At 47.8% G+C, this 25928-nt stretch overlaps 1 protein-coding gene across 3 annotated transcripts in view; it reads left to right on the top strand.

Moving 5' to 3' along the window:
• ARHGAP10 (Rho GTPase activating protein 10) overlaps positions 1–25280 on the top strand; it is a 311913-nt gene extending 286633 nt beyond the window's left edge. For all 3 annotated transcript variants that reach the window (XM_034661542.1, XM_034661541.1, XM_002916964.3), the window contains 3 exons: positions 13586–13738; positions 14897–14988; positions 24524–25280. In XM_034661542.1, coding sequence (XP_034517433.1) covers positions 13586–13738; positions 14897–14988; positions 24524–24612 — 334 coding nt within the window. In that variant the 3' untranslated portion in view covers positions 24613–25280. The remainder of the gene's footprint in view (positions 1–13585; positions 13739–14896; positions 14989–24523) is intronic.
• The last annotated feature ends 648 nt before the right edge of the window (positions 25281–25928 follow it).

Here is a 25928-nt window from a genome sequence, read left to right as displayed (position 1 = left end):
AAGTCCCCCTGGGTGGCTTCCCCATACTTTGATTCGCTCTGCCTGAACTATTTCACCCTTTCTTTGCTCAAGGCAATCTGACCTATCTTTAGGGTCTAATTTAGTTTCCACTTCCAGGAAGCTTGGTCTAGTCTACAGGAAGATTCTCAATATCTTTCTGTCTATACTCAATGCTGGACATGGGTACAAGTATCAGTTAATATTACCTTTAAGCGTTAGTTGATATTTAAGCGGTGTATGTGTATCTGTATATTCATATCTAAGTTTCTTTCTGCCTGTCTGTCTACCTGTGTATTTTAGTCCACTCAGGCTGTGATAACAAAAATACTTTGAGTGGCATATAAATGACAGAAATTTATTTCCCACAGTTCTGGAGGTTAGATTTCCAAGATCAGGGTGTCCTCATGCCGGGTTCTGGTGAGAGCCTGCTTCTGATTTGCAGAGTGCTGGCTTTGTGACTCTTGGACACCTAATTCCATTCGTGAGGATTCTACTCTCATGACATCATTGAATCCTAATTACTTTCCAAAGACCCTACTTTCTAATAGCATCACATGGGAGGGGGTAGGGTTTCAACATATAAATTTTGGAGGGACACAAACATTCTGTCCATACCACTGTCTTTCCCTCACTCCAAGATAGATTATAAAGTTATTGATGATAGAAATTGGGTTTTATCACTCTTTGAACTTTTTAGTGATCATGACGTAGTTCTTAAAATGGGAAATAAAATATTATGTATTTATAAAAATGCCTTCCTCTTGGAAATCTCATTTCTTTCTATAGATCCTTGAATGTCTGTTAAGCAACTGTGCTTTGTTTCTGGTCCATCTTCCTTCTTCCTTATAAAGATTAATGAGTCTTCCTCCAGGAATGTCACAGAATTAATCTCACCATATTCTCTTTATAGCATTTTTCTTTGTTTCCTTAGCATTTGTAAATGTGGTTTTCATTGTGTGGTGTTCTTGTTTCTTTTCTTTTTTTTTTAATCCATGATCTCTGCACACAAGCTGTACAGTATTGAATATAGTAGGCTCTGTGTAAATACTGATTAAAATTCCTTTTAATGAAACCAGAATTGCTGTGGGGTCATTAAAACTCTACCTAGGGCTTTAAAAAAGGAGGCAGTGCCTGGGCTGCCTGGTTTCAATCCAGTGTAGTGATTCTTCATTCCAAAACTTAAACTTGCCTCATCTCACGTCCTGAAACATGGACAAATGTATGTGGATCACATAGGACCCCAGTAGCTCTGCCATACAGAAATGTCATGGCCCTAGCCACTGGAAAGCAAATTTGCAGAAGAAAACCTCCAGCAGCTGAGATTCAGATGGAGGCAGTGTGTAAATACAGCTGTAGCCTCTGACAGGTAGAAAACAATATGGCAGAATTGGATTTCTTGGGATTCTGCTGATGTTTATGACTTGTGGGTATTATTCATTGCAGTCAATCAATCCGGAGCTATTTACTTACCTGTACACTCAGTAAGGTGACGGGTGACTTCATTGCCAGTGAAGAATTGCTAGCTCAGTCTCCTCGGAGGACATTACATCATAGGTCAAGGTATTTCAGATGTTCCGAAGTCATTTTTTTTTTCAATAAAGTAGTTTTCTCTAAACAGATTTTCTTCAATTGTAAATGATGGAGCACGTTCTTGACAAGTAATCCTTTTAGTTTCCCTGCCACAAAAGAAAATCTCTTTTAAGAAATACCCACCATTGCTATCTGCTTCCCCTATAGATTTCAAATGAAAAGGGCCACCCCCTTTCCTGCCAGCACATCCCCCCCTCCAAGATGGCAGCACCATGGAATATCTCTGTGTAGTTGGGAATGTTGGTATCCCAAGGTACGACTCACCCTGTGCTCTGGTGGGCCAGGACAGTAGACCCTTTTGTCCCATCTAATGAAAAGCTTGGCTTAGTTTGTCCTGAATATTCAGCAAGTCCTGACCCATCTTTCCCAGTTGCTGCCCAGAGCTGCCCAATCTTTTGTTCAAGAGATTCATGCCTACCCAGATGGGATGCTAGCTGCTTGCCATCATTAGACAGCAGACTCCCACTCTCATTTACAGCCTTGTGTGGCATGCCACCCGTAGACACTGTGTGCGCTCACTGGGAACCAGTTGTATGCTTGTCAATGAAATAACTTGCTTCCTTTAAATTGTGCAAACAGTTCGAGGTTGCCCATAGACAACTATTTGGCATTTTAAATTACTTGACTGTTGGTTCCATGATTGCTTTTTAGGAAAAGTTGATGAACACATTTTGCTGGGAGCCCTTTAAGTTTGATTTGTGACTTAGTATACCACAACAAGCCATGAGTGATTTGTCTGAAGTTCAGAAAATGAATCATCTTAAACAGTTTTTAACAAATTTCTGCGAAATTTGGCACACACCTAGAAATTAGAAGATAGCAGTCATAGGGAAGCTTTGTCTTCACCGCCTCCCTTCATCTCATTTCCTTTCTGCGTCTTCTCCACCCCATCAGGGAGGCTTCCTCTTGATTTTACTGCTCTCAACACTTCTTGGCCAGGGGCAGCCAGTTCACCCTAGAAATTGGCATGTTATATTTCCCCCCCTCTTGTTATGATTATTATTTAAAGAGAAAATAGGGAATTTATCTCTTAAAAGTTCTCTGCCCCCACATATGCTTTTCTTTTTTGCTTCCTTTCTTTCTTTTTTCTTCCTTGCTCTTCTCTTCTCTTCTCTTCTCTTCTCTTCTCTTCTCTTCTCTTCTCTTCTCTTCTCTTCTGTCTTTTGCTAACTTGACTCAAATGAACACATAATGCTTTTGTAGCAAGGGGAGGAAAGCTACGTAAATTTAACAAGAGATCAGGAGAACAGTGAATTTTCAGCATGTTTAGTGGCTAGTGGGGAGATTGTATCCTAACAAGTGTAGCACTTTCGTCTGCTTCCCTGTAGGCTGGCTTTGGTTACAGACTACGGTGGGTTACATGGATTGAGGTCTCTAGTTGAGCTAGTACCTTCATATGGAAGGATGTCTTTTCTGGTGTCAGCTACTGTGAAAAGTGTGTTGGAAGCCAGTCCCAGCCCCCGGCCCCCATACCTAAGTGCGCAGTGAAGTGCCCAGGTGGCTTCAGAAAGACGGAAGTCTAAGATAGCTCAAGTGGAGGAAGAAAAAGGCCAGTGAGCAAGCGGGGCATGTATCTTGGCTATGAGCCCAGGCAGCCTTTTAAATTATGCTCAGAGGATGGATCCTTTCTGGACTTTTTGGGGGGCATTGGGGACTTACGGGCAGTAGAAGCCTTTGCTTCATCAGTGGCTGGTGGCTAGAGTCTGAGAAGAAACCTTGATTAGATGCTTATCCTCTTGCATTTCTCAGGAGAGCAATGGGGCATGAATTATCGGGGCCACCAGACTTTGTTTTAGCCACTTTATAAATGATATTTCATCTTAGTCCTTACATGAACCCACTGGGGGTAGATATAGCTTCATTTTTAAAGATCGGGAAACCAAAGCACACAGAGGGTAGGAAATTGCCCCAAGCCTCAAGACTCATAAGGGACAGAGGTGGAGTTTGTTCCTGATCTGTCTGCCCAGTGATCATGGTGTCCTTGGACTTAACTGTATTGCAAGGATTGAAATTTTCGAGGTGCATATGAGAGCATTGTTTGAAATGCAGGTTTCCCTCAAATCTGAAACCCAGTGAGATCACAGTGACTGCCTGCCCCTCATTGCCCTTGTTTTGAAGAGGGAGCGCTGCCCCTACATTAGGTCCTATGGCTTTCATTTATAATTATCTGTAGGCGATAAACACTTGAATCTGGTTGCTGCACATTAATCATTCAACACCTTTGGCTGATATTTTGGGGAGGAGGGCTTCCCTTCCCAACAACAGAGCTGAGAGGCTTAGAAATTTGAAAATTTGCCGTAGAGCAGCATTCATAATTTTTTTATGAGTAATGTGATATCTGGTCATCTCTCTTTAGCTTCAGTAGAGGGCTTGAAGCTAATCACAGGGCCCGCATACTTGGCCATTGACCATAAGTGTCTACTCACATTCCTTTGTTTTGGGTACAGTTTTTGTCCTGCCTATTTCCTTGAATTTTCTGTCCAACTCTACGGAAATTATACTGTACTGGCTGCCTACCGTCCTCACAGCCTTCCATACACTTCCCATGTGTCTTCCTAGGGCATTTTTGGTATTCGTATTGTGTACTTGATTCGCACATGGCCTGATTCACGTCTTCCTTTGTGCTGTAACTACAGGTTCTAAAATTCAAAGGTTTTATTTTCAGTTCAGAACGTTGATTGTTCACGTAACTTTAAAGCCCCGTAATGAAAAGTTGACTTTCTAAAATTAAGACATACGTCAGAATTTTGTCGTCGCTTTTCTCCCACTCAACTCAAAGAACCAATTATGTCTTCTCGTTATTATTATGTTTCATTGGTTTTTGTTGTTATAATTTATCATTTGCTGTGCATGGATTGGTTTGTGGTGTCTTAATATCAAAATGGAAGGCAAGGACCTCTTGCGTTCTTTGTAAAGTGGAAGATCATTCATACCGGTAAAGCATTGATTGTGGAGTCAAATAGGCTTGGCTTTACATCCACCTTCTGCTTCTGAAAACCTTGGAGGCCTTATGTAAATTATTTAAACAAACCAGGGCTTAGTAAGATTGCCTGCAAAAGGGGAATCACAACATCTGCCCCTCTGGATTGTAATGTTTCAAGGTATCACATCTAATGAAACCCAGTCACTGCTCCCCTGGGAGCTCCAGGTGGCCACCTGTCTGAATTGCTTCCCTCTGAGAACCTAATTTGATATTCATTAAGTTGACCTGACTTCCTGGTTCATCAGTTCCATAATCTCCTTACTCTATAGCTCAGGGAAATAACCTCTCTGGTCCTGGGGAAGCCTTAGAGACTGGTCCAGGAGAATTCAGCTTGGCGTTCCTCTCCTTGCCTCTCTGTGTAGGAACCTCCTTTGTAGAACCCTCTGAGAATAGGGCCTTTGGATATTGCACGACCAAGGCATGCGGTACCCACTGGGACCAGGCCCCTCTGAGCAATATGCATAGCTCACCTGTTAGAACGGGTGACTCATAAAGCCAGCTTGGTAAGTAACAGGATTTTTCTCAGCAGAGTAATGCTGTATCTCTTTTGAGCTGCACTTGGTAGGCCCTGTGTTATATGTTCAGGCCTCACACCGGGTGGCAGCTGTTTTCCACATAAGAATTGAGCTGGTAGAAACATTCTGTCAGTTATCCCGCAAGACCTCAATGCTGAGACCTCTAATGCCCCATCATTTTCTGAAATGAAGCTTCAGTTCCTTTTCTGTTCAGCTAGCAAGCTCAAGTTCAACCCTCTTACCTGACTCCAATGATCATCTGGAAGGAAGAAAATGGGATTCAGGGAACACTCTTCGGGTGAAAGATGGGTCAGAGATGTAATTCTAAGACAATTCTTTTATAGCAAAACCCAAGAAAATGATCACCTGTGGAGTGAACTTCATAATCTGTAGGATGACTAGGTGGTGGCATCCTTTCTCCTTAAGGAGGGAACCCCCCAGGATTCTCAGTGTCTTGCGGCGGGAGACGAGGACTGTGTATTCATGATGGCCGGGTCCAACATGAAAGGCTTTGTCTTAGCTGTGGGGCTCTTTCTCCTCTCCTGGCTCACACCCCTCCTGCAAAAGGCTTTTTACGCAAGGGCGATCACGTTATTGCTTTCATGTGCTGGCCTTTGTATTGTTGTCCCCCCCCATGTGTGGGAGGTGCTCATGAGCTGCTGGTGAGCCCTTCCGCTCATGAGCAGCCCAGGTGAACCCTGGGCATTTGCAGATGGGCTTCTGGCACACAGTGGGGGCCCCATGCCACAAAGCCAGTGCAGATGGGGGGCAGGGGCCTCTCAGGCCCAGGGGAGTTTGCCATCATTGTCGTCTCCCCCAGCTCTCCACTCCAAAATGGATTCTCGTCTGGTCCATCTAGTGCTAGTGTCAGCACTCTGTGGCCCACTTCTGCCTATTTTTATACATAAAGTTTTATTGGCACACAGCCACCCCATCACAGACGTCGTGTCTGTGACTGCTCTGGCACAGCGGTGATGGCGGAGGGGAGGAGCTGGGAGATCAGCTGTATGGCAGGCAAACACTGAAGTGTTTACTGTCTGGCCCTTTCCAGACCAAGTTTGCTGACCTCAGTCTCATCTATAAATAAAACAAATCTTTTCGGAAAAAACACCGTTTTTAAAACCCCAGTTTCAACAAGTGAGGGGTTAATTGCCTTAAGATGGGCTGTGTAGGTGATTTTTTAAACATAATCCTTATGAATCTTTTCTTGTCATTGAACCATTGTAGCTTTTGGGTGTCTTTAGTGGTGTGATCCTAATTTCAAAAGGTCTTCAGTTTTCTAGTGAATAAAGTTTATATGGAGCTGTTTTTTTTTTTTAAACCTATTGTTTAAAATAAAATTTTTATTTGAAATAGTTGTAGATTTACAGAAAAGCTATGAAGACACTACAAAGGGTTCTTCTAAACTCATCCAGCTTCCCCGCTGTTAGTATCTTACCCAGAATCACGGTAGTTTTATTAAAATTAGAAATTCACGTTGGTACAGTACTGTTAACCAGAGACTTGAGTGGGATTTCACTAGTTCATCCACTCCTGCCCTTTTCTTCCAGTATCCATTCCAGGATACCATATGGCATTCACGGCATTTAGCGACTTTTTTTTCTTTTTTAGATCGTGACATCCACTTAGTATCTCCAGTTTTTTCTCCTTGATATAGTGTATATGTTTTCTTTGGGTAAAGAAAATGATTTGTTCATGGTGACATAACCCTGGAAAGCAGAGGTGACCTCTGACTCCAGAGTACCAGGGGCTTCATTTATCGCGTGTTCAGCGAGCGCCCGTCACTGCGGAGTCACACCTAGCATTCCACTGAAGCCAGACAGCCACGTTGCCTGTTAATGATTCCTTTCATTTTCATTAAGGAAACTGAGACTAGAGAGTTTATACTTACCCAGGTTTCCGTTGTTGGTGACCCTCAGCCAAGGCTAACAATGCCACGGGGCTCCAGCCTCCAGCGGACACGCTGAGGTCATTCTCTTGCTCCTTGCCACAGCCTCTAGCTAGTGAGAAGTGTCCTCTGTGCTTAGAAAAACAAAAACAAAAACAAAAACAAAAACAAAAACAAAAACATGGGGAGACCAGCCAGAGCTGGTTTGGGAAGCCAGGTCGGGTCGCTCTTCGGAGCGGTGGTGCTTCCTGCACTTGTAATCTGTGGGATTACTGTCCTTCAGTAGCCCTCCCTTTGCCTTTACCTCATGGTCCTGCCCCCTGAGTGGGTCTGACTCCTGTCCCTCTCCATTCTTCTGCTTGTCTTCTCTGCCAGCCCCCCAGGAGGACGTGAGGCTGTGAGCTCCCTGCAGGCTGGGCAGAACGGGCTTTAGCACCCGCATGACCTTGACTGAATCCCTTCCAGCCCTGAGCTGCTCTTCTCGCAGGTTGTGAAATGGTAGCATGGCTGGCGCTAAGCGCGTCGGCGTGTGCGGGCTCTGTCTAGCACAGTGCTGGGGTGGGCGGCCGCACCTCGCAGGGGCCAGGGTGTGGAGGGGCAACGACGCTACTGACACGGGCAGCACCAGCTCAGGGCATTCACCGCCTCGTCCAGAAAGCCTTCTCAGGGCCCATGTGATCATTCTCCCAAAGGACCCTGGGCAACTCTCTACATGGCAGTCATCATACTGTGTTATGATTATCAGCCTGTCATTCTCTGCTCACTTGACTGGGCACTCATGGACAGCAGATGTCCTAGTCCCCTGGGTGTCTCCAGGGCCTAGCATGGGGCCTGACAGGTAGTTCTCGGACCGTAAATGATGAGTGAACAGGGTCCATGTCCAAGTCTCCTAGTGGGCATTGAAGGCCTCCTCGCCCAACCCTGGATGATGGCGACTCTCTTGTCACAGGCGTTTGCTTAGTGCCACTGCTGTCCCCCTCAGTATGCTCATTTGGAAGCGACAGTGTGCTGGCGGTGGAATTCTCCCTCTCTGGCATTTAAGGAATAACTGTGGCATTTATTTGAACAGAGATTTCCCATAATATAGAGATCTACAATATTTCCTTCTGTCTTTATTAACATTTTCAAACACTTTTGCCCAGGACAGCTGTTCTAGACTTATGCTGTACGTTTCCCAGGCTGGAATGAAAGATCATTTCACTAACGTGTTAGCTTCTGCTCAGAGACCTTGCAAATGAGGTTTAAAATCTTTCATTCCAACGCAAACTTCTGATGTGATTCTGACATCATATAATCAGAGTCAAATATCTTGGGGGGGGGATTTAATCACTTCATATAAGCAATCATTTCTTTCCTTGATACGTGTTCTCCCTTTTCTGTGTCCTTTGGATATTTTAAATTATGCTCATTGCTCAAAGAGCCCAGAATCGGGCACTTGTGTTGCCAGCACTGCCCAAAGCCTGACCCGTCGATGTTATGCAAGAAATGTCCACTAGATGCAGAAGTTCTCTAGCGACTGGTGCAGCTGTTGTCGAATTTTAAGTCAAGGCCCTCACTCCCCTCCCCCATTGCTGAAATGCTCGTGCTCTTCTGCTGCCAAAAAGTTTTTATATGCAAGGAGCGTAGAGCCTGGTATTGGAAAAGATTGGGTCACAGTTTGAATCGGAAGCAGCATATATTGCTGATATGTTACATTTTATAAATATAAACTGTAAAGTATATACATACACAGCTACTGTCATAATTTTATGTGTCTGAGGGTTTATTCCTGCTCACCACGAAAGCTACAGGTTCTTTCCCTGAAATACAGACTCCAAAGCAAGAGCGTGCATTTTTTATTATTATTTTTTTTATAGAAGTCTCTCGGCACTTTCAAAAATGCACAGTCGACTCCCCACTTATGGGTTCCCAACCCTCCACCCACCCCACTGGAGCACGGGAGACTTCTCTCTCGCCTTAGGAATAGCCAGATAGGCTTTCAGTGTAAGTATTTTCAAGAGTGAGTTCCTGATTTAGCAGTATGAAATCTTGATGTGTTTTTAGTGAAAACCTCTTGTTGCCATTTATGCCTTTTCTTTGAGAAGGAAACATTTCTCCTCAAAGGAAGGTGGTGATACTGGCTCCTCTGCACTAAAAATGGAGAGGGGTCCCATTCAGAAGCAGGTTCTTTCAGGTCAGTGTGTGAAACTGGGAAGATAGCAAACAAACAGATATTAGTACTTCCCTTTAATTTATTTCTGTTTTGGTAAATGTGGTTTCTGAGCCTTTCAGGAAGAGTCGACTTCTGCCTCCATTTTTGCAAACCGCAAGCTGGCTTTCAGGAACTATGTGGCACTTAGGCACTTTGTTGTAACTGGTTGCAGCTCATCATTAAATAAAATTGGTGGTTTGTGACCCTGCCAGTCCTGCTCATCAAAAATTCGTAAAGGGGCAGCAGGAAGAAGGGTGTAAATGTTTTTTGATGCTTAAATTTGGGAAGTGGTAGGGAAGGACACTGAAAATAGTTCATTATGTTTTAGCAGGTCATTAACTTTTTATTCTTAGATTACCCATCATTTTTGGTTTTTTAACCCAAAGCCCCCCCCCTTTTTTTTTTAAACCAGGATTCTCCTCTGAACCACAGCAAAAAAAAAAAAAAAAGGCCCGAGTATTTTCTCAATTCTCCCAAAGATGTTATGTCAAGAACTTTGAAGTCTGAAATCTTATTCTGCTTACAAGCCACCAGATTTGCCTCTTGTGGTGTCACGGATACTGGTAGAAGACGCGGGACTCCTGGTCAAAAGACGACTAATCATAGCAGGAGCTGTAGCAGTCAAAGTATCCGTTCCCTGACTCCTAGTTCCCACAGGGTAATGCCCGCTGGGCTGGCTGATACCTGCACGCAAAGTGTTGTAGAGAGGAATCCAGAGCTTAGGAAAACCAGATCTTTTATGAAGGACGGTAAAGCCTGCTTTTTTCTCCAGGGGGAGACCCAGTCTCTATCTCCCCAGGCTGTTTGCTATGCAGACATCCTTGGAAAGATAGTTTAGGACAAAGGCCACCAATGCCTCTGCTCAGTGGATGTGCAGAACATGAGAAGCCCATCAAGAATTGTCTCCCACCACATGGGTAGCTAGAACCAGTCTAGATATATGGGAGAGATGTGAATTTTATGTACTTGGATGCCATAGGGCTTAAATCTGTCCTAGGGCTCAGGCTGAGAAAAACTGTGGGACCTTTGCTGGGGGCTGCCATTTCCAAAATGCCCAGTGTTTTTAATCAGAGACAAGAAAGAGAGTAAAAGCAATAATAATTTCCTCTGCTGCTTTTGGGGAAAATATAAGTAGTATATTTGAAGCATTAAATAGAGTTGACCCTCAAACACTCAGGTTTGAACTGCACAGGTCCACTTTGAGGTGGAGTTTTCAGTACAGTACAGTAGCGTAAGTGTCTTTTCTCTTCATAATGATTTTTTTAAAAACATCTTTTCTGTAGCTTACTTTATGTAAGGATACAGTATCTGATGCAAATGTAACATACAAAATATAGGTGAATTGACAGCTATCGGTAAGGCTTCCAAAGGTCAACAGAAGGCAATTAGCGAGGGTTAAGTTTTTGGGGGAGTCAGAAGTTAAATGTGGATGTTTGTGTGGGGGTCAGTGCCCCTAATCCTCGCATTGTTCAGGGGTCAACTGTAGTTAAAAAAAATTTCTGATCTTCATTGCAAAAAACCACCCAAAACAAACCAACAACCCCACCAAATTCTGTAAAGAAGGAGGTGGTTTATGTAAAGAAGCTTATGCTTACAATTTCTGACCTTCAAAAAAAAAAAAAAAATCCAGGCAGTTTCTTGTGGGAGACACCCATGAAACATGTTGTTATCGGACCTCCGTTGGCCGAGGTGAGAACTCACTTTAGGACTTTCTATTTACTTACCCACTTCTTGCCTCCTCCTCGCCCCTTCCCAGTGGAGAAGCCTGTGAAAAGTTTTTTGTATCCAACCCAGCAGCTGTTCTGTTTTTCAGATTTTGTTTTGCCACGTAGGTCTCCTCTTTCATAGGTCTTCCAATTCGCCACATGACTTCTGATGCCTCCTCCCCACAGAGGCTGCTTCCAGACTTCGGTTTTGCTCCCTCTTTTGAATATCCAACCTCACCAAGTTTGTGCCCATGTGGGATTCTGAAATACAGAGAAGTAACCGGCTCAGGCTTCTGGGATACTGTGGGGGAGACCCAGGTGATTGAACACACAAACTTAAGTCTCAGTGGGAAGTCTGGATAGTTATGTGGGGAAACTGGTGAGTACTGGGTCACATGGCACATCTATATATTGAAGGACATCAAAAAGGTCAGAGAAAACAAAGAAGCGAAAACGGCTGGTGTTGAGAACTTGACCCTGAACAAGGATTGCTGAGCCTGAGGCCCTGTTTTGGGACAGGATGGACAAGGCCGAGCTAAGGGATAGGGTTAGACCTATAGCACCTGCTATGCCAACAATTCTTTCACTTTCCAAAAGGAGTGTTTTTCCTTTACAAAAAAAGCAAGCCACTTTAAAAAGAAGATGTGAGGATTAAGTAGATAATAGCTATAAAATTTATGATCTTTATTTTTAAAGAGCCTTATAAATATAGGCACCATTGCTACTTTATCTTCATCCTCTAGCTGTCCTCCCTCTCTGCAGATGGATGGCCATCATTTAATCACGAGGCTATTTATGACCTGAAAGAGTTGACGGGGGTGTGGTCAAACATCTTATCTGCTGCGGCCACCACCCTCCAAGCACCTTGAGTAATTGCTGGGAGACGAAATGGCAATTGTTTGGCTAAGTGCAGTCTTAAATTCTCTGTCAGAGCTTCACTCACCCCTTCCTCTCCCTTCCTGATTAGTGAGACACCACTTAAGGTTCATGTTCTGATAAGCCATTGAGTGACTTTTGCTGCTGGCCATACAGATCATTTGAGATTTATAGGTTTCTTTGCTTGGTATGAAATAGGTTTTATGACTTCCACATGAATTGGCTGGCTTGGGGGATTGTAAATAAATTGTTCAAAAAATAGTGTTTTTTAAAATGTGAGCCCCTCTCCCCTTTTCCGATCAAAGGATAGGAGACCTTCTGGTGTACTAAATATCTGTCAAGTCAGTAATGCGATATTTCTTGTACTTGATTTGTAAAACCCAGTTTTAGTGGTAGAGTGGTTGTTCGGATGTTCGTGGAAGACTTCACGTGCCTGGCACTCTGCCTGGCTTTGTGAGGTCTACAGAAGGAGTTAAAGACCTGATTTTACCCCAAAGGCAAGAGGAATCTCTGAAACCATTATAGAACAACTCCTGCCAGCCTGCCCTCCTGTTTCTTACTGGGCTGGGCCTTCAGAGATCTATGACTTAGACCAAAGGAGAAGCATTCAGAGAGGCAGGCCTGGAGCTGAGCCGAGGAAGGGACAGATTGGGGCTGGCAGAGGGGTCGGGGAGCCTGAGAGGTGAGGAGAGACCTGAGGCAGAGTGCGGGACCATCAGGGAAGCAGGCAGAGGGCAGGTTGGGGAGCGCACTCGTTCTTGGGGAGGCAGATGGGGCAGACTGGGTCTCAGGTGGCTGCGGGCGGCTGATTGAGCCACTCAAGTTGGAGGAATTGGACTGGGGACTGAGCCGGGAGACCACAGTGCTGAGACAGGCATGAAGCAATGTGATGAGAAGATAGAGAAGGGAACAGCATGGGAGCTACTGGAAGTAAAAATGGACAGAATTTGATGTTCTGCTACAGAGGAAAGAAGCAAAGGTAATAGGAGTGCGGAAGGATAAGGAAGCCGCTCCTGGCAACTGGTTTTAGCTGAAGAGGGTGAATTTGAGGTGAAGAGCATCTGGGTGTAGCAGCCATTGAATGCACGCGTGTTGAAAACCTAATTAAAACGAGCACCTTTCATCACCGTGCTTTTAAATAAGCTTTGTATACATAGTCACAAGCCTCCAGGTTTGGAGATAATTCAAGAATAATTTAATTCAGATCAACACCTATTTATTGCATTCTTTTTCATGTTTGGAGGCTCCTCCATGAGTCTGTTCACTGACCTTTTTACATTAGCTTTTTTTTTTAATTTGCAAATATTGGGGAACGTTAAGGTCCCCAAAGATTTTTGCTGTTCACATGTTTCTCTCTTAAATGCTGTCTTTGGTCTGCTCTAGAGGAATCTTGATTCTTAGCTGTGTTTTTTTCTGAGTTGCCCTGCGTATATGACCAGATGAAAGGGCTTTAAACATGTGAAAGGCCATGTGTTGAGTTTTTGGAGCAATAGGTCATGAGTTTGACTATAGATTCTGACACTTTCCTTGTAAGCAGAGAACATGAGCGCCTCAGAAGTCCAAGTAACTTGTCATGGCAATTGGATTCTAATGTCCTAATTAGTGAACTGATACGGTGCCACGTTGGACAAGACTTGATCTTCTCCACAAACCTGGACAAGGCCGCTCTCCTTTGGATTGTGGTTCTTGGGGCTACAGACCAGTGAGAACTCTGTCCTGTTCTAGTCATCGGGGGAGATAAGCTATCGTCTTAGCCATTTAGGAATGGGGTATCATGTACTTGGTGTTCTGTGGCCTTTAGACTATTAATCCTGTCCTTCAAACTTCCACCCGCAGCCCCTACCAGATGCGATCGCCCATGGTCCAGTGGCTTAACACCCAATCCCCGAGCACACCGAGCTGCAGCCCAGCTGTCACACCTCCTTCACCCAAGCCACCGCCTTCCCCCCTCTCTCTGCCTGCTGCCATAGTGGACAAGCCGCCGGAAAGGTACGGGGTGTGGAAAATGATGTCGAAGACAGGGCCAGCACACAGGCTTGATCAACGTGAACAGCTTTTTGTGTTCCCTGCATGCAAGAGGCTGGCTCGGGTTCTTCCAGCCTCCTGGGCCTCGTGGACAGCACTGCCAACCTGTCTCGGACTGGGCCTTGCTTCAAGAGCAACTACATTCTCAGGGGAAATTGACCTTCTGTGGGAGCTGCTTGAACCTACTGTCCTCTGTTTTTTGGGTGCTTGTTGTGCCTTGACGAAACCACTTATTTTGGAAGAACTTATAAAGCACACGCTTTTTTTTTTTTTTTTTTTTTTTAAAGGGAAGTGAACAGGGCCCTGGGAACAGGAATTAACATGGCCGTTTAATGGGCCCCTTGTGCAGAAGCCAGAGGTGCTGGCCGGGCAGGCCCTTCGTCCTGGGTGGTGGGCTGAAGCTCTCCCTGTCTTCACTGGCTTCCCCCACGCCACTGAGATGGGGCACTTCCTGTGTGCGTCTGGCTAACACCATGGTCTCCCTCTTCCCCTGGTGTGGTCTTTCCCCAGAAGGGCACAGAGGGCATTTTGACAAGTGGCAAGAAGCTGAGCCTTGAAATGCCTTTTGGAGGCAGGGATGAGGGGGTCAAATAGAGAAGACCCAACTCAGAACAACAAACTCCTTCCAGAGTGGTGTGGAAGCAGACTGTCCGTGTGGACAGACGGACGTCCAACGCACACTGCCCAAGTCACTCCCAAGTGTTGCCCTCTGCCCTTCGCTGCCTTGCCTTCTGTCTCAGGATACTGGTGCTTTTCCTAATAGATAAGCACAGCGCTTAGGAGTGAACATACCCCGTGGCTCCGATAATGCTGAGCGATCAGAAGGGGCATCCCACCAGGCAGAGAGGAGAATTAGGTGATGAGGTTCAGTGAAAGCCTCTCAGAGAAGCTCCCCGAAGAAAGATTTGAATTTGAAACCCATCATTTACTTGAAAATCAAGTGCTGTAGATGTGCCCAATGTTCACTTCGCAGCTATTTGGTTGGTTTGGGTATTTTGGAAGCAGTTGTCCCACTGGTGGTATGTAAATGAGATTTGGGAAGGGGCAGGGTTGGGGAGAGGTGCTGTTTCCTCCTCCCAGTTTCTCCTGTTTTAATTTGTGTCTTTCACCTTCCCTTCTCAGCGTTGTCAATCGGAAGGCTCGGGCAGTGTATCCGTGTGAAGCAGAACACAGCTCAGAATTATCTTTTGAAATAGGAGCGATTTTTGAGGATGGTAAGTGTTAGTGGGAGCTCTGTAGCAACATATATTCTGTCCCCCCTCAGAATGTCTACAACCCAGAGTAAGCAGTCACTGGTTGTCGGGTTATCGGGCACACGTCCAGCCCTTGACCCTTTGGACAGGAGAGAGCTGGCCCAGTTGGCTGCCAGGAACTGAACACCGGGCGATGGGGTGGGGGTGGGAGCTATGGAATTCCACTTCTGCTTTCATCTTGATGATTCTCCAGCCCTTTGAGCTCTTATGAATCTTCGTTCAGGACATCTTTCTCCTGATGTAAAGAAGCTAGTGCCACTTGGAATTAAGAAATACTTCTAATTTGCATCCTTTGTTTTCCTCTCCCAGAGTCCCTAGCCAAGCCTCCTAAATGCGTCAGGTTTGCCAAATCTGAGTTGCAGAAGAGAACTCTTGTCAAAAAATTTTGGTTTATAGTTCCCTTGCCATTGTTATGGTTTACGTGGTTCTTATGGTTCATTTGAATAGTATGTGAATCTCTGGATCGGGGTATTGACTTTGTGTATTGAAGCAAGGGCGTGGATTTTATCTGAGTCTTTAATATTCACACACAAGCATTTAGGAGCTCTGCCTGACTTAATATTTCACAGATTTCTCCTTTGGTTCATTGTTTGTCTCTTTTCTCCCCCCTCCTGATTTCTTTCTTAACAGTCTTGCTCATTATGAAATTCACTGGTTGCTGTGGAAACAGTGATGCATGTGGGTGGAGCTGCCCAAAAGAGTTCTGGGGAGGCAGCAAGGATCTTAGAGGCTTGGAATGGAATGGTCAGTTAGCCAGAATGTTTGGAATATATGGAATATATCAACACAACACCTAGTGGTATATTGTCAGTAATGCAGTGTTTGCTGATGATTGTTTTTTGGAAAGCAATTTGCCTATTTATTTATTTAGGGAGGGGGGAGGGGCAGAGGAAGAGGGAGAGAGAGAATCTTAAGCAGACTCCATGTCCAGTGTGGAGCTTGATGTGGGGCTTGATCTCACGACCCTGAAATCATGACCTGAGCCAAAATCAAGAGCGAAATTTAGCGTCAGACCCATAACTGACTGAACCACCCAGGCGCCCCACAAGTTGCCTCATTTAGAATAGATTTCTATCTGTGTGTGATGTATACTCTTGAGAGCCAGGGACTCTTGATAGTGTCAGAAAACAAACAACACTCCCACCAGAAACCCACATACGACAGAATTACACTTTATGGAGAAATTTTGTTCTTGGAGTAGAAGCAAAATCATCCCTCTATCACCATAACACACATGCATGTGATTTTGCCAAGAGAGTGTGGTAAAATATCTACCCTACTCCAGGCCCTTCACACGTTGGACACCACATGGCAGGACGGGACACTGAGACAGTGCTGTTGAAACCCACCCATTTGAGAAATAAATGATGGTGAAGTTTTACATCGTGTGGTGATTAGAACTGCTTGGGAGCTTCTGACGTCCCTTAGGCTTTATTGTTCGTGAGATATTTACCTTGGTAGCAGGTGTATCTGTTAGGGTGCCTTTCACTGCAAGTAACAGAAACTGAGACAACTTAGCTATCAGTCATGAAAATGGATTAGCTCATACAGTGATTAAGTCTGGAAAGCTTGGTTCATTCACATTCTCAGAGATATCATCACAATCACAGTAGATCGTCTCTGCTGAACCATTCACAGCTTGTGGACAGGGGCCTCTGGCTGGCTTCCCCAGTGGGGACGAGATGGCTGCCAGTCCAGGCATCATAGCTACGCTCAACCCTCGCAGAAGGGGTGCCTCATCCTTGTGTTGTTTTTCTTAAGAATGAGAAAACTTTTCCAGAACTACTTTCTTAGTTTACCTGCCCTCATGTCTCAATGGTCAGAACCAAGTCAGATGCTCACCCTAAACCCATCACTGGCCAGGACTTAGGGCGATCTGAACCACGCTGGGCGCAGGGACACCTCCTCCGGGCACACGGACACATGAATGAGGGTTAGGACCTCAACCAAATCCGGTTTCTGCCAGCATGGATAACAGGGGAAAGGCTGACAGATGTCAGACATGAGAGACTGGGCTTCTCTACCTCTAAAGTCCCTAAATGATTTGCAGGGATTACACAAACACACCCACGNAGGACCTCAACCAAATCCGGTTTCTGCCAGCATGGATAACAGGGGAAAGGCTGACAGATGTCAGACATGAGAAACTGGGCTTCTCTACCTCTAAAGTCCCTAAATGATTTGCAGGGATTACACAAACACACCCACGCACACCCAGTATCTCACTGTGTTTAGGAAGAGGAGAGTGATGAGAGCAGGTAGCTATGGATTGTCAACCCTGCAGTTATTGTGCTTAAGATCACGTTGGCTTTTCTTCTTACCCTGTGCCTTTGGACAAGTTCTTTAAGTTCTCTATGGATCAGATTCTCCATCCTAATTTTCAAGGATGTCTGCAAGAGCGATGCAGTGTCAGGGCAGCACTTTGGGCCGCGGGTGTAGGTGGGGCTTTGAGAACAGCACAGACGTGTGTGGAGGACGTTGCCGAGCAGGGAGCCACGCTTGGCGCACTGTGGTGTGCCGTGTGTGGACCGGCTCCGTGTTGAGCCAAGGCACGCCTCCCTCAGCCTCGGCGCTCTGTAGTGCTGACTGCTGCTGTCCAGCTCCGTCTGGGTCACCGGCTGAGCTGTTCCTCAGTCTGTCCCTCAAGGCCAGCTGCTCCGCACATGCCTTGTCGATGTGTTGCCTGCCGCCGTCTCCTACACGAGTATGTGAGGGTCTTATTTTCTGCGAGCGCCTTGTCTTGCGCGTGCTCCCCGTGACCCCTCCGGTGGTGGCACAGAGAAGCACGCAGATGCAGCNCTCGGCGCTCTGTAGTGCTGACTGCTGCTGTCCAGCTCCGTCTGGGTCACCGGCTGAGCTGTTCCTCAGTCTTTCCCTCAAGGCCAGCTGCTCCGCACATGCCTTGTCGATGTGTTGCCTGCCGCTGTCTCCTACACGAGTATGTGAGGGTCTTATTTTCTGCAAGCGCCTTGTCTTGCGCGTGCTCCCCGTGACCCTCCGGTGGCGGCACAGAGAAGCACGCAGATGCAGTGGAACGCATTCAGAACCTACACCGTGACACTCGCTGTGTCCTAGGGCTGGTTCTTAGAGGGTACAGAAAGTCAAAGGCCCCTCAACGGGATTTATTCTTTTTGCTCTGCACCTTCATTCCTGTGCATAATTGATCTCTTGGCAGAAAGTGTATAGTTCGTCAAAACTCTTGTGGTTGCTTAGGGTGTCCAGTGAAGCTCTTCCTTGAATGGTTTGGGGTCCTCCCTTCTGAGGACTGACACACAGTAGGACCAATGGGCAGCTCACCCGGCCTCAGCATCCGTGGAGGAGGCAGAGCTCCTGGGGGTGGGCGGCACTGTGACAGCACCGGCCACGGGAATGTGGCCAGGACCACCTCCTTTCTGCACACCAGCAATACTTTGGCCTCTGAAATGTCTGAGACCTTTTTCCTGTGCTCACTTGTCCACTGGAGCCTGAGCAGCTATCATAAATGCTCGTGCAGTATAATCCCTTTTTGTACCTCCTATGGGCTACAAAGGAAATTGGTTTATGGCTTTCAGTGGCCTTTGGTAAAGACAAAATCCAGGTCAAAGTGGCCCCTGGGCCGCATCGTCAGTAGTTATGTAGTTTGTAATATATACAACAGTGAGAAACCCTAAACCAGAGTGTGGAAGAGAAAGGGATCTTTAGTAATGAAGCAGCTTGATAGCTGTTCCTTGCTCTTTTGCTCTTACCATGTGGACCTGGACGTAAGTTAGGAGTTTAAATTCTAGGCTGAGGATTGATCCGTATCGTATACACATGAGTGCTGAGCCGTTGTTCAGGGGAAATGCTTCCCGTGTCCCCCAGGGAGGTGATGTTTGTAAAGTCTCAGGGCAGTCTGTATTCCTGTGACTGCCATGTGGACCTTCTCTCTGGACCTGGGGAACTCCAGAAACACGTTTGCCTAGTGACCAGTCAGTCCTGCTCTCTTTCACCTGGAAGACCCTCCCATCAGAGTGGGGAGTGGTGTCCCTCATAGGCTGCCAGGCAGGACCGGAGGGGCTCCTCTGGTGGGAGGCTTTCTGGGAGTTGGCCATCTCTCAGCAGTGCTTCCTAGACTTTGTTCATCTCTGTGTAGATATGTGATTGAGCCGATGCTTTGGGGAGCAGGTGTGGCCTAGATTAATCTTTTAAAACTCCTGGTGATTCATTTTAAAGATCTCAAATATAGAAAGAATAATCCTTGCAAAACAATGTAGCATTATCTTGGCAGGTTGATTCTGTACAGACCCCACAACCCAACAGTTGTTCTCCTGTACTCTAACAGTTGTACCTTTGGGAATCCTTACATGTTAAGTAAAAAAAACAAAACAAAACAAAAACAAAGTGAGTGCTCTGTATAATGGGGCTCTGGCTAAGCTCTGAAATAAGCAAAACAAATGGCTTATTATTTAGAGTTCTGTACATGTGTGACGAAACTGTGTTTTAGCCATAGCTGGGGTAAGAGAATGAGAAATATGACATTCAAGCTACTGATCACCTCGAGGTGGTGGGGGGCATTAGGTGAGGGGGTAGCAGAAGAACAAACCCAGGACGAGGCCTCCAGATCAGTCAGGCGCTGGTGGCTTCCTGGTATTCAGTGTATTATGATGATGCTTCATAATATTTGTCATATATATTGTTTTTATTATGCTACCCCCCCCCCCAAACCAGAACTGAGTCCATATTCTGTTCTGGAGGAAGCTCTTGTAAATTGTTCTTGTCCCTGGCTTCCGTGCCCTTGGTGTTACGGGACGGTAAATGAGGAGGGCGTGGGAAAACCACAGTGAGATTCCGCCTCGTACCCAGTAGAATGAGTGCCATCAGAAACAAAGACGCGAGCAAGCATCGGCGGGGATGTGGAGGAGCGGAGCTGTTGCGCGTTGCAGGTGGGAATACATTCGCTGCAGGTGGCGCACGTGGCTGTGGGAAGACGGTATGGACGTTCCTCAGACAAACGAATCACAGAGTTACCATCCAGTCCCGCGGTCCCCCTTCTGCATAGATACACAGAAGACTTGAAAGCAGGGACTTAAACAGGTGTTTGACACCCATGTTCACAGCTGCATTTTCACAGTAGCCAAAGGGGGAAACACCCGAATGTTCACTGACGGACGAGCAGATATACGTACAATGGAATATTCAGCCATAAAAGGAGTGGAATTCTGAGACTGCTCCAACGTGGGTGAACCTTGAAGGCATTATGTTAAGGGAAATAAGCCAGTCACAAAAGGCCAAATTGTGTCTAATTCCACTTACATGGAATACCTGTAATAGGCAGTCATAGACACAGAAAGTAGCATGGAGGGTCCCAGGAGCCCAGGGAGGGGGATGGGGAGTTCGTGTTTAAGGGACAGTGGGTTTCAGTTTGGGAAGGTGTAAAAGCTTTGGGGATGGAGATAGTGCTGGTGGTGACACAACATTGTGACTATTCTTAATGTCCCTGAATTGCATGCTTCCAAGCGATTAAAATGGTACCTTTTAAGTTATATATATTTTATAATAGTAAAAACAGCCGTACGAAGGAGCATTGGCATAATTGTCACCACATGCTGACTGGGTTCTTCAGGCTGTGTGACTCGCCCAGGGTCAGGGGAGGACAGGGTGTGTGGCTTGGGCCCTTCTCGGCCCCGGCACATGGTTAGCACCCCTGGCGCTTGCTGAGTGACGGCCATGCTGTGTCTCTGTGGCATGAGAGTCCCTAAGGAGCATCTCCCTCTCCACAGCCTCTCGGTATGGGTAGTGGAGCTCCTGACTGTTCCCCACAGGGGATTGTGGCTGGTGGCAGCCCAGTGTCAGGGAATTTGGGGAAACTATATAGTTCACTTACCCCATTCCATTCCCATGCGCACTCCCTTTGGGAGCGTTTGAGGAAGGTATTTACTGCTCTTCAGTGCTAGCGGGGGTCCCTGGCCCCATACCCATTGTCTTCGTTCAGGCTGCTGTAACAGACACCATAGACTGGGGGGCTTAAGCAGCAGAAATGTATGTCCCACAGTTCTGGAGGCTGGGCATTCCGAGAGGGCCTCAGCAAGTTCAGGGTCTGGTCGGAGCTCTCTTCCCAGTTTCCTCACGTGGTCGGGGGAGCAGGAGGGGTGCTGGAAGAAGAGAAGTCATCACTTTCCTTTCTCTTCTTACAAGGACACTAATCCCCACATGGGACCCACTCTCATGACCTCATCCAACTCATTATCTCCCAAAGACCCCATGTCCTAATCCCATCCCACCGGGGTTGGGGTTTAAGCGTATGAATCCTGGGAGGACACAGACACGCTGTTCATCACAGCTGTCTTGCGGCATGCCCTGGCTTTCTCCCAGCATGAGGCAGTCAGGGGCTCCACGGCGGTTGGAGAGCCAGGCTCTGGGCTGAGACTGACAGGTAGGGTACAGTCCGCAGGGATAGGCACCAGGGTCATGATAAACATGGAGACCCGTACACGTTTATGTCACTGCATTGCACAGGGCATGAACGTGGTATATGCCTGGCACCACACTTCATGTAAATTGTCTCATTTTAGTCATTGCAGCAACTTCAAATGAGTTATTGCTTCCCCTCTTTTCGAAGTGAGGAGTGTGGAGGTCAGAGGAGATGAAGTAAATCATACAGGGTTGCCCAGTCATGAAGGAGCCGGGGTTCCAGCCAGGACTTCATTTCTCCTACACTCACTGCCTCTTGGAGTCAGAATCTTCCCCCAAAATGAGGCTCTTATTTCCGAAACTGCCTGCATTAGGGTTCTGCAGAGAAAGAGACACATGGGATGTGAGTGTGTGAATGAGTGAATCACTTTCCATAGATAGCTATTGGCTCATGCGGTCATGGAGACGCACAATCTGCAGGGAGGCCAGCGGGCTGGAGACCCAGGGAGTACTTGCAGTGTGTGTCCAAAGACAGTCCAAGGGCAGGGTTCCCTCCTCTTTGAGGGACCCCAGTCTTTGTTCCATTAAGGCCTTCAACTTATTAGGTGAGGCCCACCCACCATCCTGGACAGTGATCTGCTTTACTCGGAGTCTACTGATTTCCCTGTTCATTACATCTAAAATCTGGAGTAAAATGTAGATACCGTGGCCTCACCAAGTTGACACATGAAACTATCGCACTGCCATTGGAGGAAGCGGTTTGATCAGCCAAGTACAGCGAGGAGCCTAGGATGGGTATTTAGGGTTTTCATGCTCGCAGGAGGGGCTGGGTCTTCATGGAGGTGGTGAGACCCTCCCAGGCCTCCTCTGTAATCTCTGAGCCACCTTCCCTGAGCCTGGGGAGGCCCAGCTGTGGGTGCTTTGCACTCCTCCATCCCATTCCCACCCCTTGGCCACTTCCAACCTTTTGGATCCTGCAAGTCTCCTCAGTCCCCTCTCTATGTTGGTGACCTCTCTCCCCTGCTCTTTGGGGAGATGGGGGCTGCAGAAGAAGCAGATGAGGTGTGGAGAAGCCCCCTGGTCTGTGAGAGGATTGGTGCAGGATTCCCGACCTCGCCTGGTTGCCCACATTCAGGCCTCCTTCACCCCCAGCTTTATGGGAAACTACGTTTCTTTGTCTTTGGTTCAGCCTGCCTCTGTTAATACCTACTCTGCGTGGGAGTGGGCGTTTGTGGTGTATGGGAGAAGAGACAATGAGCACCTCCAAGGTGTTCTTCCATAAACTATTTTATGGACTCCTTGTAGCAGTCCTACATGCTAAGTGCTGGTAACCCCATCTTGCAGGGGAGGAGTCTGGGTGGGGCCCCGGGGGTTCAGTAGTTCCCCAAGTGCACCTGGCTGGCACCCGTCAGCTGGGAGTCTCCCTTCCAGGCTGTCTGTCCCGAGCCTGGGGCCCCTTTCCATGGAGGCCCCCAAGTTGCACAACCCCTGGGGGCCTTTCCCATGGAATCCATTCCCCTCCCCTGACAGCAGCTGTTCTGGTGACATCACCAGCTTGGGGGTTCTGGAATAAGTGAGAGCCTTTAAACATCCTGCTCTGAGGACCAGTTTCAGGCTAGAAATCAGTGAGGGAGCAAAGAGGGTGACTGGCTGTCGGACCACCTAGAAAGCACATACCTTGTTTATTCGTTTATTCATTCTTTAAACAAATTCTCATGTGCCGGGCACAGTGCTGGGGGTGCAGGGTCCCCGTGTCATGTTAGAACCCAGACTAGAGGAGGGAGAGTCAGAGTCAATCTCTCTCTCTCTCTCTCTCTCTTTCTCTCTCTCTCTCTCTCTCTCGCGCGCGCGCGCGCACACACACACCCACACACACCCACACACACACGGAGCATGTATGGTGTATAACTGGGGGCCCTCACCTAGTCTGGAGCGCTAGGATGTCTCGGAGGGAGGGACGGCTCAGGGCTCTCTGCAGGCTCAGGTGGGGAGAGGGGCATCCGAGCTGAGGGAGCGGTGCGTGGAGGTCACACTGTGGGCTGCCACCCGCGAGTGGGTGATGAGCTCCATTTGGTCACCTGCAGTCAGCATTTCCGAAGAGAATCTAGAGTGCATGGGGCACAGTGAGGGAAGTATTGTTTCGTGAAGCTTTTGTGTGGCGGGCACATGTCCGTGTGTACCGGTTTCCGATACACAGTAGCTGTTCTTCTGCGGTGGGGGGAGGGGAGGGGTATCCCAGCTGCAGGGCTCCGCCACCGGCTCCGGGCGGGTCTGCGGCGCCCCCCCCCACCCCCCCCACCCCCGCTCTCTGCATGCAGCTGCCACTTCGCTCCTGGCCATGGTCGAGGCCTGAGTGGCGGCTTGCCCACCGTTGGGGGTTATTAAATGCTTCTGTATTTTACTTCCAAACCCTGGTGCCAAGTGCTTGGACCCTGTGCCCTTTGCTTTCCAGCCTGCAGTCATTCTCTTCTGTATCTATCATGGATATTTCTGGATACCTGCAGTTTGCCAGGCACTGCACCCAGGTGTGTGCGTTCTAGGCCCTGCCCTCAGGAGCACCCCATCCTGTGCGGCAGACAGGTGCCCAGATGATGTCTGTGAGGCCTGAGAAGTGCTGAGGCTGGTCGAGGGAGTCTCCCCAGAGGACAGGGCATTTAGAGGTCTCTGAGAGGAAGACCGCCAGGTGAAGAGGTGGGGGGAGAGGCACTTGAGGTGGAAGGCACTGCGCTGGTGGGGAGTAGGAGGGGAAGCTGGGGACTTGTCTGTGCCCCCGACCAGTAGAAGCTTGGGTCTGTTCCTGTACCTGCCAGTCTTTAAGTGGGGGAATGTGATCAGCTCTGTGTTCGAGAGAGTTCACTGAGCGACTTTGCACGTGGTGGATTGGAAGGAGCCAGACAAGCATCTGGGGGACTGGTTAGGGGGTTGCTGCAGGAGGAGTGATAGGGGCGTAGTGGCCGCGGGGCAGATTCTATAAATATCGCATGTGCGGGTTTGTAACCAGACAGCCCAGACAGGGGCCTCCTTCTCTTCGGGTTGAGCCTTTAAGATACACAGAGGTGCAGTGAATTCCACAGGAAGCAAGTACTTGGGGGCGTTTTGGTAAAAAGTGATTTCTCTTACTTTTCAGTGCAAACCTCGAGGGAACCTGGCTGGCTAGAAGGGACCCTGAATGGCAAGAGGGGGCTGATTCCACAGAATTACGTCAAGCTGCTATAGTGCCGGCCGGGGAGGCCCTACGTGGACCTTGGCACTTGGGAACCTGCCTTCTTCTTCTGGGGCAGAACCCACAGCCACCTGGACACAGGAACTGCATATCACCGATGGGCACTCCAGGGGCAGGGAGGGGGACGTACCGCTAGAGGTGGGGGCAGAGGACGGACCGCGTGGAACTGCATCGCTCTGTGGAGTGGGAGAAGAGTGTCAGGGTTAACAGGACGGACTTTTCACTTGTCAAGCCTCGGGACTTTGGACTGTGAGTTTTTAATTACCCAGCCCTCTGCCTGTCCAGCCTCTCCCCACCCCCGCAGCCCTCGCCCCACGGGTGATGGCTCCACCGGGCAGCTCCCTGCACACCTGCTGCTGAGATTTTAAAGAGAACTGTACTTACTCATGGTGGTGTCTGCAGCATGTGCTCTTGGCTGTGCTTGGTGTGGTGTGGGGGGGCTGCTGCTGGCAGGCGGTGGTTGGGTCTAAACCCAGAGGGCCGCAGAGAGATGCTCCTTCCCAGACGGCCACCCCGGGCCCACATTCACTCTACTTCGAGCACACTGGCGTATTTATAACAGGCTTCTCGTTGGTGCTTCTCACCTGTGTGCTGTTTCCCAAACACCACCTTTTTGCCCCAAGGTCTCTGTAAATGAAATAAAATGTAATTTACTATTTGATTTGTGTGTCATAATGTGGGAAAGAGATCGTGGAATTCATTCCCTCTGTAACGTTTTATGATTTGGCACCCAGTGCATAGAAATTCATTTTCCTCTGATGCTGGCACACGCCCACAGGTAGAATTTATTAACAAGGAGCTTTGCTTATTCACAGCAGGCCGTGTTCCTGAGGGCAGCAGCCTTTTCTGATGTGTGAAATCCTGGAGGGCCGCCTCCAGCCCCCTGAACAGGCCTTCCACCCTGGTGTGTGCGACTCCTGAGCGGGAGTGGGGCTGGGTCTGTGCCCCCCCGGTGGTTTGTGCAAGAGCCGTGTCAGTGCTCTGGAGGCCCACCCTCCTGACTCGCTTCACTGGACAACTCTGTCCCCACCCCACTCTCTATGTATTCCTTCTGTTTTCCAGGCCTCAGTGCTAATCTCTCCATCTGCATTAAGCCGGGCAGCGGGGCGGCCGGTCAGGTATCCAGACCATTCCTGGAGGAGCCTCAGCCATGACCCTGCCCATTAGGGCACCCCCACTCGGGGGGCAGGGGGCACTGGGATGCTTCCTTCTTCTTCCTAGGCACAGACTCAGTCAGCTTCTTCTTGTCCCCTGATCTGGAGTCCTTGGAGTGTGGAGCTCGTTTTTCGGAGCCTCCCAATTCTGAAGC

This window comes from Ailuropoda melanoleuca, chromosome 5 (genome assembly GCF_002007445.2).
Source record: "Ailuropoda melanoleuca isolate Jingjing chromosome 5, ASM200744v2, whole genome shotgun sequence".
Classification (NCBI taxonomy): domain Eukaryota; kingdom Metazoa; phylum Chordata; class Mammalia; order Carnivora; family Ursidae; genus Ailuropoda; species Ailuropoda melanoleuca.
This window is presented reverse-complemented; position numbering and strand designations above follow the sequence as displayed.